The sequence below is a fragment of the Urocampus carinirostris genome, chromosome 5 (assembly GCF_059441175.1).
Source record: "Urocampus carinirostris isolate Australia breed hairy pipefish chromosome 5, RoL_Ucar_1.0, whole genome shotgun sequence".
NCBI classification, from domain to species: domain Eukaryota; kingdom Metazoa; phylum Chordata; class Actinopteri; order Syngnathiformes; family Syngnathidae; genus Urocampus; species Urocampus carinirostris.
The window spans coordinates 12,329,758-12,348,527 of record NC_142353.1 but is presented as its reverse complement, the minus strand read 5'-3'; the positions used below and the strand labels follow the sequence as shown (position 1 = coordinate 12,348,527).

General features: G+C 39.0%; 1 protein-coding gene across 2 annotated transcripts in view; it reads left to right on the top strand.

Annotated features, from left to right (window-relative positions):
• The window catches only part of LOC148365447 (netrin receptor UNC5C-like), a 245,766-nt gene that overhangs the window by 127,038 nt on the left and 99,958 nt on the right, over window positions 1-18,770 (top strand). For both annotated transcript variants that reach the window (XM_088335768.1, XM_088335767.1), the window contains exon 2: window positions 17,498-17,737. In XM_088335768.1, coding sequence (XP_088191894.1) covers window positions 17,498-17,737 — 240 coding nt within the window. The remainder of the gene's footprint in view (window positions 1-17,497; window positions 17,738-18,770) is intronic.

Sequence of the window (18,770 nt, the reverse complement as noted above, 5' to 3'; positions counted from 1 at the left end):
GGCTCCAGCACCCTTGCGACCCTACTGAGGATAAGCGGCTAAAATAATGGATGGATGGATGGATGGACTGCATTTATACATGTTTAAAAATATTCTTACATTTTTTAATAATAAAAGTTAATGAGACCATGGCGGGACCAATTAGGTTCTGGCCTCCTGCCAGAGACTTTATATGGTATGTAATCCCTGCATTGTCAATTTGAATATGTCAAGACAAACGGACCAAACTAGTCATCCTCACTACTTTGGAAACATTTCAAAGTGCACGGCACCCCCGCATTAGTAACACAAGCCAATACCATTTCAGGGCGGCACGTTGGATCGATTATGAACGGCGCGTTTACACGCGTCTTCATTTCCAAACGCAAACAAAAAAAGAAAAACGAGTTGAGAAATGCTCAGCTGCAGTCCATTAGCTGAGAGCTTACGAGCGCCAGACACTTAAGAGGCCGTTTGTCAGCTGTCTTGACAGGAACCGCATGCCCAAAACACACACACTCATGTAAAATACCCCCGCCATACAGCCCCCCACCATACACCCCCTCCCTAAGGCACCTCAACTCCTGACCTCGCGTCCACCTGCACTGATGACATTTCGTCCTGTTGCATATCTTTTTTACGACTCACTCATGCACATCGTGTGTCATCGGTTTGGAGGCTTACAAGTCCAGGAGATTGTGGTGCTTTTGTAAAAATCAGGAAAAAATACTGCTTTTATAATACACGAACAAGATTAAAATGACAAAATAGTACATTGTTAGTACTCTCAAGGGTTTTAGAAATGTTCACAATATTGAATAAACCAACAGGCAAAATAATGATTACATTTAATACACCTATTTTTGTGATGTGACCTGAGCTGGTACAGTGTAGTAGCAGGTGGATGCAGAGGTCGGGCATGCATTAAAATTAAAACTGTCACAAAGTGGGTCGGTAATCAGGAATTTGGAACTCATTTGTGTGGACGATCTGTCACTTTAATTGAGAAAGAAAAGTTGTCCAACACACAAACGGACCAAAAACAAAACAAAGCAGGCTCAAAGGCAGGCAAAATTACAATCTAGGCATTACTCAGATCAAACAGGCATGAACAGGTTTTCAACAAGGGCAAACAAGCATCTGGCCAAGAGCAGTTCCAAAAGGCGCGTTTAAGTACCCATAAGAGTAATCAGGAAAATGCAGGTCAGCCGGTGTCAAGGGGCGGGGCCAGCTGGGCGCCATGACAACCGTGCAGGACATGACAAAAACAGATTTTAAAACTTCTACCTGAGAAGATGTATGTCATCAAAATACTATATTGCTTTAATCGGATGCTTACTCCTAATGTCCTGATCGTCGATTATTACGACCATATTCCATATGAAAGGAAAATATTTGTGTGTGTTCCTTCACATTTTTTTTTGAAAAGCTGTGTTTCAATAGTTATCATGTTTTGACTTCTCCCTTTAGCATCACGTCAATCCTCAGTCCCATAGCGATTAAATACAGTACAAAAAAATTACAATGTTGTATCGCCGAGTCTTTACAAAGCAAACACGATTCTACACTGAATGAAGAGAAAGAAAGGCATTGTGGGAGGAAGCTCAACTGATCAGCATTATCATGTTTCCATGGCACAAACCAGTAGCAGACCAGCATTGTATATGTCAACCAATGCAGAAGACTAACATGTAACACTGCAAAGTTTATTTATTTTATTTTTTTTTCGGCATGTGACATTATTTGATTTCCATGTGGTATTGTAGAGGAAAATGTCATTAAGAGTGGTCGAAAAAAAATTGAATCCCACAACGCTGTATTCTGGGGGTCTACTCTAGTATAGAAAATAATAATTCACCCTGGTCATCCTGGAAGGGGGATACCACTTGTGAGGTCCCTTCTCAAGGTTTCTCTTTTTCCTCACGATGAGGTTTTGAGTTGTTCCTTGCCCGCATTTTGGTCTAAGATCAGGTAATTGTATCATTTTAGTCCTGTGCAGTCCTTTGAGACATTTTTGTGATTAAGGGCTATATAAATAAATTTGACTTGACTTGACTTGAAATAAATAAAATAAAAACATGACTGATCCTGGGCAGCACGGCAGCTGGGTAGTTATCTCGCAGCCCCACAGTGCGGAGGTTCAGGGTTGAAGTCTCCTCGTTTGGAGTTTGCATGTTTTCCCCTCGACTGCGTGGGGTTCCTCCTGGGCACTCCGATTTTTCCCTACATTCCTAAAAACATAAATGGCAGGTTAATTGGCCGGTCCAAATTGTCCCTAGGTGTGGATGAGCGAGTGAGATGTCTGTCTCTGTGTGCCCTGTGACTGGCTGGCAACCAGTTCAGGGTGTCCCCTGCCCACTGCCCGAAGATAGCTGGGATGGGCTCCAGCCCCCCAGCCACCCTAATGAGGATAAGCGGTGTAGACGATGAATGGATGGATGGATGGATGGATGGATGACTGATATTATGAATGAATGTAGGGGTTTTCAACATTTACGGTATACATATATATTGCTGTCTCTGAGCCTTTTTGTTGTTGTGTTAAGGGACTTGAAGCACCTACCAGATCTTCTGGGCTGTATTGATTAACAGATAACAACAGATATAGTGTTTCAAATTAACTAATTTATTTATTCTTATGTATGTTAGCGAAGTAATATTCTCCGTATGTAAAATCGACAAAGCAAAACAATTGTTATGTCCAAAATCATCGAGGAGGAGATAAGATAAACAACAGCGTTGCCGTTGGGGTTGGGAGTTCAATCTCAGGTGATTCATTTTTTCTTCCCACTATTCTGAGCTGTGTTGTAATTCTCTCCAAAGACACTGCAGGTAATCGTGTTTTTCTTTGTGGCTTTTTTGTTTGTTTTGTTGTTAGACCAAGAACCGTATTATGCAGAGTTCAGATGGAGTTCAGGTTTTTCCAGGTAGCTGATGGTTAAAAGTCAGATTAGGATAAAAAACAAAAAAGGGAATAGTTCCTTTCATTCCGATCGTTTTCTGTCTTTTATGATGCGCAGTTTGAAAGCTAACAACGTCTGTTTGTTTTTATGGAGTCCGAACAAAGTACTGTGAAAATTGGTCGTTTTAAAGGACTTCGCAAACTGTAAAAGGTCAAATTAACACTCATTTTAACAAAGACAATTTACTGATATTTTTAGCTCATTTTTAGCCCAAAAATGGCTAAATATCTGTTACCTGCCTAATGAACCAATGACTTATGTCAAAACCAGATATAATTTGATGTTACTTCAAAGGTGCTGAAAGGAACTTAACTGGCTGACGCCTTCGTCTGGCTTATGTCATCATTGCAGTTTATGTCAAGCTGCTTGTAATGTGCTTGTTTTTCTTAGACGTGCCTAAATAAACTTCCAGTTATTTTTGCTTCTTAGTTGGTAAATATTTGCAATTAGGCTGGTGCAACAAAAAAATACACTAAACTAATATATATATATATATATATATATATATATATATATATATATATATATATATATTTTTTTTTTTTTTTTTTTTTTTTTTTTTTTTCCTACATTTGAAACTGTCAATAGAATGTCAGAAGACTCCCAGCAAAACAGATGCCTTCAATGCTCGGAATATCTCCTGTTGACCTCTGACTCCCCGACCCCGTTTAAGTAATGGCGTTCTTGTTATTGACCCCATCCTGAGTGCTGGCTTTGTGTGTAGAATGGGAGGGGGGCTGTGGCTGTGCTGAAAGGCCCCGTCATTCAGTGGCGGGGGCCTCGGGCTCCTCAACCTCTCAAACACTGAAAGCGTTTTTGGCTTTCTCTTATTTTCTTTTTTTTTTTATGCTCGACTAACTCGTATGTCAATAAAGCGACTGTGAGTTTGTGTGCTTTGCTTTTACCGTGCCCCAAAACAAACCAAAGGTGAACTTTTCAACCTGATTTGATGACCACTGGGGGAAATTTGGTTTCGGTCAGGGACAGGCGAGTATCGGGATCCAGGTATTGGTATTGGTGCCTACAGCCTCTGTATTATATAGTATCGGTATTCATGATAAAATCGACCTTTAAAAAAGAAAGATACATACATTTCATTTCATTTCTATCCATTTTTTCAAACCGGTGTTGATTCATTCAATTTTGTTGGTTTTTATTTTATTTTTAAATTATGATTCTAATGGTTTTATTTTTTATTCTTACCCTTGTATTTGATTATTTATCTCTTAAGGAAAAAAGAACAGTTTGGAGATTGGTAGGTATTGACAACCAGGTATCCGTAATGGTGTCAATACCAATCCAGGGTATTCATATTCATAATGGTGGTTCTTAATGTTTTTTTTTTCGTTCGTTTTTTTTAAAGGACTTACTTTAATTTTATTCATTTTATTTTTATATTTTAAATAATGGTTCACAGTTCCCTTAACTGCCTATGCTTTAAGGACACCAATGAGGACGCAACTCTAGACAGCCTTCTCCACTATTGACGGTTCTTGGGTAGTGGCAAAGTTGGCACCAGTCCATTCCTTAATGTTGTCGGCCCAGTTCTTTTAGGGTCATCCTCTCCTCCTGCCCGCTTGCACTGTGCCCTGGAGAATTATCCCAATAATATCTGATGAACTTGTGACGTGACCGTACACTGAAGATCCCATCCGCGCACAGTTGACTACAGTTCTCTGTAGGGTCCAATGTGCCCTCTGGTGTTTAGTTTGTCACACGGGCTAAGTAGCATTTTCACGACGTGGATTATTATTTTTTTTTTTTTTTTTGTAAGAACCCATGTTAAGCAAGCGTAGAGGAAGATGGAAGTAACCAGCGCTTGCATGAGTCTGATCTTTGATTTCACTGCTATGTTGAGAGGGTGGTATGTTAAAAGGATTGTGGGATGTTTGGACGCGTTCTAAGGGATGGGCAGGGCACCTGTTTGATGCGGCAGGGGTAAACCAGTGAAAGCTGTCGGGCCCTGCTGTTGAACAGAAGAGTGTGTTGTGTCACCCTGACCCGAGTGACATGGCCGCTTTCTTGTGTCCCGTTTCATCTGGAGGGACAAAAGTATGACCAACTTGGGTGCCGAGGTGCTTAACTTGTTTGGGTGATTTGGACATTTGGGTCCAATTTTTGTGGTTTTTGCTACATTTTCCTTTTTTCTTTTCATTGTTTTTGTGTATGTGTTTGTCTTGCTGTCGGTCACCCCTCTCGAGGGATATGACCAGGGTAAATAGACATGTTAATTTACTTTCCCAACATTTGAATTGTATCCAATCATCATTATTCTTAATTCTGTTCTAAAATGAGGGGAAATAACATCAGAGCTGTATTTTTAAAAAATATTTATTCAGTTATTTACATATTTACATTTTGAAGGTACTGGTATTCACTTCTATTTTTATTTAATTATATCACTTTTTTTGTTGGTTTAATATTTTTATTTGAACATAACATCATAGTTGTTTTAATTGTATTTTTTTAATTCAATTGTTATGTATTCATTACATTTCTAAATGAAATTTATGGAGATATTTAAGAAAATAAATATCATAAGTAATATCCTTTGTTGGTTGTTGCTTGAAAATAAAATACATTACAAAACCCGATTGAAATGTGTTTTATAAGTGAAGAAAACAATCTAGAACAAAACCTTCATCCAATTAAACATAACAAACCATGCAACCTACTGCATACACAATTAACTAGCGATTTAAAAAAAAAATTGTGTTGTGTCTTTCTTGAAGTGAATAACAGTATAGCGACACAACAAAGCCACCACAAGAAAAGCAAAGAATAAAAATGGCTGACGAGAGAACAAAAAAAAACAATTACTTTATTTCAAAGTGTTACCTGCCACGGAAATGTACTCGCATAGAGAATGATAATACACGATTTTACAGCATAGGAGCGTCTCATCAAAATGCATGCGAACTACAGAGGTTACAAACGACTTAATGCTTCACGTTATCTCGCAGATGGATTTTGCGTTTTCTGGTCCCGAGGCTTTGGCTTTGCCTCGCCTTCGCAATCGGAGCTCGCCATCCATATTAATGGCGGCGGCCTATCAAAAGCGTTGGCCTAATTTCAAAGATAGAGCGCAACGTCGTCTATTTTTCCCGCGGGTCGCTCGGCCGTCGGGATGAGGGAACGCTCACCTGCTTTTCTGCTCGCTATCTCCTGACAAGCAGGTTACTTTCTTGCTTTCTTTTTCTTCGTCCCGCCGAGTGAGTTCAAACGTGGAGCGAGGGAACAAAATGCAAAAAAAAAAAATGGTTACAATGCATTATTTTAGGTGTGTTCGGGATTGCGAACTAAAAATAAAAAACTGCAGGATTTTGAAAAAAAGATTAAAGGTGAGGGTGTGCAGGTGGGTGCCCTTTGCTACAGATACACGCACCCTCCCTTTTTTTTTACAGCGACAGACTTTATCAAAATGAAGAAACCTCGAAAGACTCAGCATTTGTTCTCCAGGACACCCCTTTTCATGGATTGTTGGACTACCTACACCTGATAAACCGATATATCTATCACAGCTTATCCTCAGTAGGATCGCGGGGGTTCTGGAGTCCATCCCAGCCATCTTCGGGCAGTGGGCAGGGGGACACCCTCAACTGGTTGCCAGCCAGTCGCAGGGCACACATAGACATACAATTCACTCACTCATTCACACCTAAGGACAGCAAATTATTCTGACATGCATGTTTTTTTTAATATGGGAGGAAACCTGAATCCCCAGAGGAAACCCATGTAGGCACGGAGAGAACATGAAAACTCTTCACAGTAAGGCTGATCCAGTATCCGGTATCGATCCTGTCTGTCCCGTCCTGTCCGGTATCTTGCTCGTGTATCCAGTATCTGGTATCGATCCCGTCAGTCCTGTCATGTCCGGTATCCTGCTCGTGTATCGATCACGTCCGTCCCGTCCTGTCCGGCATCTGCTCGTGTATCCTGTATCTGGTATTCATCCCATCTATCTTGTCCGGTTTCGATCTCGTCTGCCTTTGGCTTCCTGTTTTCCCACGCCTGACTTCTCTGTCTCACTTCTTCCGCCCCGCGATCTCCGAATCACTGGCGTTTGTGTTCACGCCCCATTCCCGTAAAATAAAGCTTGTGTGAAAACGTTGCGCGTCTGGGTCCACCGTATGTTCGGGTCCTGACACAAATGTCAAAAATGAAACGCTTTAGAAGGACATTTGATGTGCCCTGAGGGCTGAGATAACAAGATAACAATATCGGTTGAATTTACTATAATAAGTTACTTTCTTTCAATGGATTTTGCTTCCTTGTTAATAACATTAGCAGGAAATACATCACTTGTGCTTGTATAGCCCTTAATCACAAAAATAATCTCAAAGGACTGCACAGAAAACCATTACTTTTACTTCTTTACACTTGACATCATTTTCACAGTTTTAAGTGCAATATTCTGATTCAAGTGCAATATCCAGGTTAGGTGCGATTTTACTTTAGATGTTCTTAACTTAATTCTAAAACAGTGATCAACAAGAAGTATTTTATTTGCAGAATAAGTAATTTGTTGCAGAAAACTTGTTTACTTCATTTATTTTTGCACTGTTAATGCATTAACATGATACTGTTTACTCATTTACACTTTAAATTCCATCACATTTCGATTTCAGTGCAATTTTCACCCGGTTCAGGTACAATATCCCGGTTGTGTGCACAGTAATTCTTAGTTCAGATGTAAATACCAGAGGTCAACACAGATTTTTATACATATATATATATATATATATATATATATATATATGTATATTTATATGTCTTATATATAAATATATATATATACAGTGCATCCGTATTCACAGCGCTTCACTTTTTCCACATTTTGTTATGTTACAGCCTCATTCCAAATTGTATTAATTTAATCTCTTATCTCAAAATTCTACACAAAATACTCCATTATGACAATGTGAATTTTTTTTTTTTTACTTTTTTTGAATTTATTAAAAATAGAAAACTAAGAAATCACATTTACATAAGTAAATTACAATTTGGAATGAGGCTGTAACATAACAAAATGTGGAAAAAGTGAAGCGCTTTGAATACTTTCCAGATGCACTGTATATATATATATACACACACATATATATATATATATATATATATATATATATATATATATATATATATATATATATATATATATATATATGATCATACGACATACATTTTTCATTTCAATTCGTCATTTTTTAATGTTTTTATTTCATTGTATTTTCTTAGTTCTATGTATTTTTTTTTTTAATCATTTCTAAATATTATCATTTTATTATTCTCTCACGTCAAAATAGAAAAAACATAACGATGGGTGATACCAGTAAAATGAATGCTTATAATTCACCTGAAGTGGTAGTTGGGAAAACAGAACTAATTAATAAACCCGAAAATTTATTTATTTATTAATTTGTTTATTTATCTCATCTCATCTCATCTCATCAGCCGTACCGCTTATCCTCATTGGGGTCGCGGGGGGGCTGGAGCCCATCCCAGCCATCTCCGGGCAGTGGGCAGGGGACACCCTGAACTGGTTGCCAGCCAATCGCAGGGCACACAGGGACAGACAACTCATTCGCTCATTCACACCTAGGGACAATTTGGACCGGCCAATTCACCTGAAATGCATGTTTTATTTATCTATTTATTTAATCATTCATTGATTCATCTATCTATTTATTTATTTATTAATGTATTTATTCATTTATTCGTTTATCTATTTATCTTTACTCAAGAACAAACCAAATTTACAAACTGAAATATTTGTAAAAGTACTGTCCTTTATAAACTTGTGTCTGTATTTTTTGTTTGTTTTTAAAAAAAGTAATGAACTGTCAAATTTGAATTTTAAAATCAATTATTGACTTTCATTGCAGCATACTTATAAACAATGTATGTTTACTGTGAAAGCCCATTATGGGTCAAAAACTCCCCAAGAAGGTATATTATTGATATATCATTTAAATTACCTAATTTCTTGTTCTTACATAAGCCTATAATATAGTTTATTACTATACGGCGAGAGAAAAAAAACTTCTTTCTCGACAAGCTTCGCACATTTGCTGCACAGCGTGACAGTTTCCCCGTTAACTCATTAACATGTGAGCCGCCGCTAGCGGCTAGCAGCTAGCGTCAGCTCAGAATGATGAGGCGCCGGCGGCTGTGCCTCACAAAGCTCGGGAAAATCCATAACTGGCACATTTGGGTCAATTCGCTCGCACTTTGAGCTACTTGGGGATGACAAACGGGGGAGAGAAGGAAATACTGTAAACAAACGGGTCATTCCTTCGGACTCACGTCCAGGAAATACTATTTATTACTTTTTTGACTCTTTTGCGGTGGCTTGAAAGTTTGGCTCTACCATTTTGTAAATTGCTCTCGTACAGAAAAAGTGTGAGCGGAAATTTTGGTTTAATTAAAGAATGTACAAAGAACCTTCAATACTTTTGAAAATAACTCGATGTTTTTTTAACTTTTTTTGTGGCTGCTGGATTATTTTGGCTCACTCTACTTGTTAGCTCATTTGCCAAAAATGTGTGAGTACAGTTTTCGTTTTAATCAAAGAATGTAAGAATTATCCTTGTCATGATTACTGATGTGACTCAGCTGTGCCCGCTCATTTGGCGCCAACTTCCGCGGGTTCTGATTGGGTCCCTGTGACTATTCAAACTCAGTCCTGTCAATCCCCTGTTGTCAGTCCGTCTAGGAACATCAGTGTATACTAAGCAAGCCTTTCTCAAACCTGACTCCCACCTGTCCCGTTTTTGCTCCTGTCTGTCTCCGGCTAGGACCCGTTTTGATCTTGCCCACGTCTGCTCTCCCTTCCTGGCTTACGACCCATTTCTGACCCCGACAACGTTTTTGCTCTCTTGTCCCGGCTATCGACCTGTTTTTCCGTCCTTGACACTGCCATCGCTCGCTACGGAAGATCCACTCCTGTCTTCGGATAACAATCCGAGTACGAGAGCGACTTGCTTCCCGTGCCTAGCGAACACCGGATCGTGGGCACAGCCCTTCCTCTTTCCTTTAACAAAAACTGTGAGAAACGTAAAGCAAGTGGGTCCTGCTTCCGTTCTGGTCCTGACAATCCTCAATACTTTCTATAAGGCTTGAAAAAAGGTTGACTTCATTGCGGTGACCTGATCATTTTGACTCTCTTATTTTGTAAGTAACTAAGTAAATAAAAACTGTGTGAGCATAGTTTTTACTTTAATTAAAGAATGTAAGAATAATCCTTCATATTTCTGCAAATAATGTAAATATTTTTTTACTTTTTTGTCGTAGTAAGATCATTTTGACTCATGCATGCTTAAAATTTTTGAGCTTAGTTTTTGGTTTAATGAAAGAATGTACGTATCCTCAATGAGTACAAATTTCTATAACCTTTTCTGGCAGCTAGATCATTTTGATTTGCTACCTTTGGAACCAACTCACAAAGTGTGAGCATAGTTTTTGGTTTGATCAACTGATGTAAGCATACTACTCAGTACGTTTGCAGATATTTTGTATTCAGTTTTTCGTATTAGTGAGATCATTTTCACTCATTCATGTTGTAAGTAGCGCTCATGCTAAACATGTATGTGCTTATTTTTTTATTTAATGCAAGAATATACAAAGTATCACCAACACTTTTAAAAATAATTGCAACTTTTTATCACCTTTTGTGGTCGGGAGATCGTTTTGACTTGCTCGGTTTATAAGTACTGTAACTCACAGGCTGAAACGTGTAAGCGCAGTCTTTGGTTTGATTAAAGAATGCATAATCCTCAATATACACACATGTATATATATATATATATATATATATATATATATAGAGAGAGAGAGAGAGAGAGAGAGAGAGAGAGAGAGAGAGAGAGAGAGAGAGAGAGAGAGAGAGAGAGAGAGAGAGAGAGAGAGAGAGAGAGAGAAATAAATAAAGAAAACAGAAATCATTTTTACAAAAATTTTTAAAAGAATAAAAACATTACTTGTCAAGACCAGAACAGGAGGAGGACCCCTAACAAACGGGAAAAACGGGTCGTTAGCCGGGACGGGAAAACAGAACGTGGTCGGTGGCCAAAAGAGGCTCGTAGCCGGAGACAAACGGGAATCAGGAACAAGCGAGTGGGATACGGGTGAAAAACGGGACCGCCGGGAGTCAGAGTCAAAAGTGCTTGCCTTGTGTAGACAGAGTTTCGCTGACGGACTGACCAAAGGCGAGTGAGAGCACTGAGCTTAAATAGGAAGGGGAACCAATCAGGTAACCAGCAGCAGCTGGCGCCAAACGAGCAGGTATAGGTGAGTGCAATGAGTAATCCTGACATTACTATCTCGTATCTTGAGTTTGAGCATATATAAAGCCTTTCAGAAGTACATTTTGAGTTTGGATACATTTGAAAAATGTATTTAAAATACATGAATATCTATTAAATACGTTTTGTTGTTTTCAAGCAATTTTTGCTGTGTGAGCTACTGAAACGAAATGTACTTTGAGCCAAATAAGATTGCAGCAAATTAATTAGGTTTGACTTTAAAGTTCATCAATAAGTCAGTAGCTCATCCTTGTCAGTCGGACACCGTTGCTGAGGGTATCCGCCAACTCAAGCATCCGTCGGTTTCCGCCAGTTCGAGCATCCGTCAGTCGCTGGCTCATCGATCCAAAGTGGTCTTGCAGCTTTAGCGCCAGTTTTTGTTTGTCACTTCATCAATGCGCTTGCTGCTCTGACACTTACGGGCAGTTTGTCACTCGATTTTTGTTTTTTTGGTTACCGTCTTTGTCACCCTTGAATTTGGTAAAGAGTTGTTTAAAAAGTCATAACAGACGCTGCGAGGTTCCGGACAATTGTTCGTAATTCGAATTTGTTCTTAAGTTGCTTCAATGCTATATTTGGTATGTTTAAGGTTTATATAAGTATTTTTAAGGCTTGTATAAGTAACTTGTACTGTTCTGTACTAAAAAATAAACATTTCCGCTCTATAAAGATAAATAAAGTTGAGTTTAACTTACTTTTCGAAGATAAGCTTCAAGAGTTAGGCGACTTCCTCCTACGTGGTAAAAAGTGGATGATAAAAAGCGTTCCAACCATTTTCACAACGGCATTAAGCTTTATTATTCCACTATCATTTCAAAAGAAATGACTTGCCTCGTCTTTACACTATACACCAACCATATTGAATGGATGCACGAGATATTAAACAATAAAAAAGTCCTTAGCGCGCTAGAGATAAAGTGCAGTGTGTATAAACACACTCCTGGAAGTAGAAGCTGGATTTCTTCTTCGGCTGGATGCTGGGTGACCTCTTACATCGCCACACGCTGGTAGCAGCAGAAAGAATTTCTACAGTAATGTACTGTACTCAGAAAATGGTGCACACAATACAAAATCTAACTGACAGCAATGTCGAGATGTTTTTCGACACCCCGAAAAAAATGTTTTTATGTACTGTTGTTCGTAACTCGAATAATCGTAAGTAGGCGAGTGTCTGTTTTTTCGTTGTGGATGATTTGAACTCTTTTTGTAAGTAGCTCAAATGCTGGAAAAGTTTAAAGACCCCTGATTGAAATCACCCCTGAATGTAATAGTCTCGTTAAAGCTAAATTGTTTTCTAAATCCGCCAAAATAAAAGAAGCTCAACCGCTGAAAAACTTTGGGCACTACTGCTCAAAAACATTCCGGAATTTATTTGTTTTTCAAAAAGAAATAGTTTGCTAATTATGTCAATATAAAATCTACTGCAGAAGATGAGGGGAGCCCACACTTTTTACGCATGAGAGCTCCTTAAAAGACGGCCATATCGACATGATCTACTTACTCTAAAATGCATAACATATATATTTATAAATATAGGCTATTGAGTATTGTTTATTTGTACCATATATGTTGATGTATTTTGCATTGCCCATTTTTTACAATACAATACATTACTTTTGTATGTCATTATTTTATTCTGATGACTTGCACTGAATGGAATCAGCCAGGAAGGGGTATTGTCAAGCTGCTCCCATACCTTCAGTTGTGTCTTTATTTCTGGAGGTTTTTGATATTCCCCATATCACTTTAGTGCAGCTTGAGGAGAGATGCAGCACTTTTCGTCTGAAACAATTAATTGAGCTGGTCTTACTGACCATTTTTTTTTGTCTTTTGCAGCTCTAGGTTAAGATCATTCAGCACATTAGTCAGATCTGTCGATGCTAAGTCGAGCAGCCACTGACTGTCATATTTGTAGGAAATTCCCTCTACTCAGCAATCTTACGTCAGTGTGTGGCAACTCAGCCTTCTCCAGATGTGAACGAAATAGCCGCCTTTGATGAGATCTGGCGCAAACGGAACAGGCGATCTTCTTTGAAAAAATCTAATATCACTTTCATGTAGAGCATTTTCGCGCATAACACTAGCTTGTTTTACATACACTACTCGGTGTCATGAGGTGTCGGACAAACCCAAATTGGGGGGTGTTTATTTAACAAGACCAAAAAACTTCACTCGGGAGAATGGAGTGTAGGCTCGGAACCTCTGAGGAAGAAAACCTAAGAGGAAGTCTTGGTGTAAAAGGGAGATTTGGGAGTATTTTAAAAAAGGTGAATGGAGTGGCAGGACATGGAGTGTCTTTGGAATGAGGAGGGGCCTGTAGTCTTGGTGGGTGAATGTCTTTAGGAATCCAAACGTCTCAGAAGTGTGAGGAGGAATCCCGGAGTATTTATGGTAGGAGTGACTAACTGTCTGACTGGAACCGCTGGGTAGGGGAATAGCAATGCCGACTGGAAAATGGGGTATTGCTGACACCTTTGGAGAAGGAGAGGATCTGCAGGCACCAAACCATGACAACCGGTACCCTGTTTTTACCGGAGTTGTATTTGCATGCGTGGTGACCCATGCGTCAGAAAGGGTCAGATGTCGAACTGGTTGCCCTGTAGATAGATAGATAGATAGATAGATGGATAGATGGATGGATGGATGGATGGATGGATGGATGGATGGATGGATGGATGGATGGATGGATGGATGGATGGATGGATGGATGGATGGATGGATGAATGAATGGATGAATGGATACTTTATTCATCCCGTAGGGAAATTCACACTTCCAGCAGTCTCCTTTGTTGTTTATTAACAGATTAACAGGATGGCCTCGGGGTGCTGTGATGTAGTTTAGCCACAACGGAGTGGATGACGTCACACGCTGCCATAAGAAGGGAAAAAAACATCTTATTTAACACCATAGACTGAAAACGTCGTGAAGAGGGGACATTGTAGCACGGGGGTATACTGTACAGAAACACTGAAATATGATTGGCCGTGGTTAAGCATGCCATCTTCAATTGATGCTGCCGATATTTAATGGGTCATGTAGGGAAAGCAAAAGGATGAATAAAAGAACACACACACCCTCACCAATATTTACAAGGCACAATAAATCGAATCGTGGATATCGTTTGGCATCGGCCATTCATTATGGATGACAGATCCCAGGCCAGACGTTTATGAGCTGGAGGGGTACGTAATTCACTCTGGGGGGGGTTTCGGGGGTCAACATGAGAGAAGAACCGCCGGATAAACAAGCCGAAGATTGACAGCTTGAAAGGGAATAACGCTATCTCAAAGACAAAGAGAATTGTGTATCAATTCCTCCGCCGATTCCTTATTCGGTTCCCGAGCTATCGTGTTTCCTTTACCGATCAATAATTTACACTGTCGCCGTGGAGAAATGTGGCCCCTCGGTGCAGAATGACAGATGAGGATGACACTCATTGTTCACCAAGACAAGAAAAAAGAAAGCAGGGAGGGAAGGAAGGCAGCACTGGAAAGGGGAAAAGTCGTTTTGGGAGATTTATTTCAAAAAGTGACTGGCTATGAATAGAAATAGTAGTTCGGGGGTCTATTTTGGTCTGTCAAGAGTCTCAACACCTTGCAAGGGTCAACTTTTACCCAAGCTCGGACTTTATTCCTGATGCAGAGAGCTTGGAAGTAAATTGTGCCAATTTGGGCAAGTGAAATTTAAAAATTAGAACCTTAAGTTCAATGACATCATAGACCCTTACACTGGGGTTTTCAAAAATGTTACTCTTTGAGATCGAGTCCGGTCTATAAATACAGTATCCTGCCCACCTTAGAGGTTCACATTTTACACAAACTAAGACTTTATTCCTGATACACTAAGCCTGGAAGTAAATTGTCCCGCTTTGGGCAAGGTAATATAAATAATAGAACCATGAGTTCAGTGACATCATAGACCTTACACTGGCGTATACAAAAATGTTACTCTTTGAGATCCAGTTCGGTCTATAAGTATCCTGCCCACCTCAGAACGTCACATTTTCAACAAAGTAGGATTTTATGTCTGATATAGTGAGCCCATAAGTAAGTTGCCCCAATTTTGGTAAGTTAACCCTTTAATTGTCATGAGGGCTAAAAGAGAAAATTCAAACGCTTCCTGAAAAAACAGGAGACGGTCTTTGGATAAAACCCTTGGTTTCAATAAAATTATATCAAAGTACATCTTGAACACACCCACAAGGTAGTAGCAACTTCCCCCAATGGATAATTTCTCACGCATTGGTAGTGGAGAGTTTGATGAAGGAACACGTTTGTCTGGAGGAGATTGATCTCAACCAGAGTAAGTAAAGCATTTTTTGTTTTTTGTAACAAATAAAAAAATAAAGAATAAAAAAATAAATCCTCTGAACATTACTTTATTCGTTTTGATTCTCGAAGGGGCAATGAATCAATTGGTCTGTTTTTATTCTATATTTTTAGTTTTCACCCTCTGATATTTAGTTATTTATTTGTACCTTACAATTAGTTACCGTCCTTCTAACTAATACCTGCCTATCTTTAGGATGGGTACTGGTGAACACCATTTTCAGCTATACTGGAAGGACTCAGGATCCTGTGACGTATATGGACACTGAGAGAGCAAGACTCAAAAACTTTTTTTTATATATTTATAACAGTTCATATTTCCAGTTCCAGTCTCTACTTGATTACAATCCTGAAAAATCCAAGTCCGTTTTTTGTTTTGTTATGCATTTTAAACTGTTATTACATTTTTTAGCACATAGTAACGGTAGATATTGCCAGGTTTTAAAAGTTTGGGTATTTCTGAAAAATGGCCAAAAGTAATCACTCATGGCTTGAGTTCTGACTGTTTCATGGACAAAATAACAATAAAACTGCAGGCGGCCTGTAAGACACTTGGTCAATAAAGGGTTAAATTCAATACCATAACGTTGCGTTTAATTGACCCAAAATTGTACTTTTTTTTGGTCTGAAGAGCCTGTCTACTTTTCAAGCATCACATTTGACACAAGCTAGAACTTTATTTTAGATTAAATGAGTCTAAAATTTAGATTAAACAGTATACTCTTAAAGTAGGGTTTTCAGAAATGTTCTGTTTTGGTATTTGATGAGGCCCACCTTTCAGGGGTCGAATTTGACACAAGCTGGAAAAAATGATGCTGGAAGTAAATTTTCCTAATTTGGGCCAGTTATATGAAATAATGGGACTTCATGATTGGATTCTCAGATGTTTTCTTTTTTTTTACTTGCTCAATTGTGTTGAGATGGACAATTATGCAAATCTAAAGTATTGTTACTTTTTATATTATTGGTACAGGCAAAATTTTGCTCTTTTCAAACAATGCTAAAAAAGCTTGTTTTACGCATATGTTTTCAGGATTCAAAAACCTTTTACTTTGTTTTTCTAGTAAAATAACACCAATCATATTTGGATAGGCAAAATTATGTAGCAGATGATGGATTTTCTTGTTCTATTTAAGTATTGTTTCCAATGTGTCACAATATGAAGAGGTATAGAGGAGACACGACCAAGTTGTGCTACTACTTCTATAGATACTCAAAGTATATTCAAATGCGAAACATAAATCATTGGAATTTGGGGGCATGTCCGAACTCTCTGGTGTCTCCCTCGCAGTACAAAGAGGTGGAGAGGAAAAATTACCAATTTGTGCTACTGTTTCTTCAAAAAAATCCATATTTATTAAAATGAAAACATAAAATATTATAATATTGGGCTGCGCGACCAATTTTAGCCAAGCTATCCCGTGCCTCACTCACATCACGAAGTTGTAGAGAGGAGACACAGCCAAGTTGTGCTACTATGTCGTTAGAAAATAAAATTACTGTATATTCTAATAAAGAACATAAATGCTTAGAATATACGGCCATGCAACTGATTATAGATGAGCTCTCCGGTGCCTTGCACACATTACGAAGAGGTATTGAGGAGAGACCACCAAGTTGCTCTACTACTATCTGAAATCGAAATATATCCAATGAGGAACATAAATGCTTTGAATATTGGGCCATGCGACTGATTATGGCAAAGCTCTCAGGTGACTCGAGCACTTTACAGTGAGCTAAGGAGGAGACACAACCAAGTTGTGCCACTACCTCTATTGAAACTGAAAATCTATTCTAATGAGGAACATAGATGCTTAGGAACTTGGACCTTGCGACCGTTTCTGGCCAAGTTCTCCAGTGCCTCGCTTACATTACGAAGAGATAGAAAGGATAGACGACCAAATTGAGCACGTTTGTCTTTTTCAGCGCGAGATCACGACGACGACTTCTTGAGCCTGAGCGAGCTGCCCGAGACGTTTCCGTCGGACCCGCCCGAGCCGCTTCCTCACTTCCTGTTCGAACCGGACGAGGGCTACATCGTCAAAAACAAGCCCGTCAACCTCTACTGCAAGGCCACGCCCGCCACGCAGATTTACTTCAAGTGCAACAGCGAGTGGGTACACCAGAAGGACCACACCGTCGAGGAACGGGTCGACGAGAACTCGGGTGAGATTTATGACCGCCTTTCATATAGTTCACGTGAAGAAAACCCCTCTTCGGTCATTTTTTGACTTTGTGGAATGTTTCAATCACAAGCAGCTGACTCAGACAGTGTAGGAGACCCGTCAAAGCCAACCGCTTTTGATCGGTTTATGACCCTTAAGGTTGATTTATGATCCCCCTGTCAGCTGAGTTTTATTTACATCTTCAACTGTTCGTGATTTTTGCAAAGTGGCACTTAGCGTAAAAAGCTTCCTTCATCCTTGCAAATGATTTGAGTTACTTACAAAGTGTTACATTTTTGTCCTGCAGAGATTTGAGTCAATTATGAATGAATGAATGAATGAATGAATGAATGATTTTTTTCATTTCAGACATAAGTAGAGAGAAAAAAAACAAAACAAAACAAAAATAATGTTAATGTAGCATGTCCGAAAAGGAGTAGGATGAAGCATAAGCTCATTTACTCCTCCCCCTTTGACTTCCTTAGTACTTGTAACTCAAATTAGCTCTTCTGTGTATTTACATAAAACAAACAAATACCTCACGTCTTTACACTGTCACATAGAATCTTCGTGCCAGACACTTGGAAATGTTAATAATAATAATGATAACAATAAGAAGAAGAAGAACAAGAAGAAGAAGAAGAAGAAGAAGAAGAAAAGTAATAAATGTACATCCCACTCGAAGCAAAAATCATAATATGTTTTTTTTTTCAAAACAAATTGCATGAGAAGGGAGTGGGTAGCAGTTATGCTTATTTAGTCCCACCCCCTATTCGGTCTTACATAATTAGTGGATGCCGTCACTTCATCATCATCATTATCATTACTATTACCTTCTTCTTTTTTCTTATCATCATTTCTGACCTATTATGTATAAATATAATTTCTATCCATCCATCCATTATCTGCACCGCTTATCCTCAGTAGGGCCGCGGTGGTACTGGAGCCCGTCCCAGCTATTTTCGGGCAGTGGGCAGGGGACACCCTGAACTGGTTGCCAGCCAGTCGCGGGGCACACAGGGACAGACAACTCA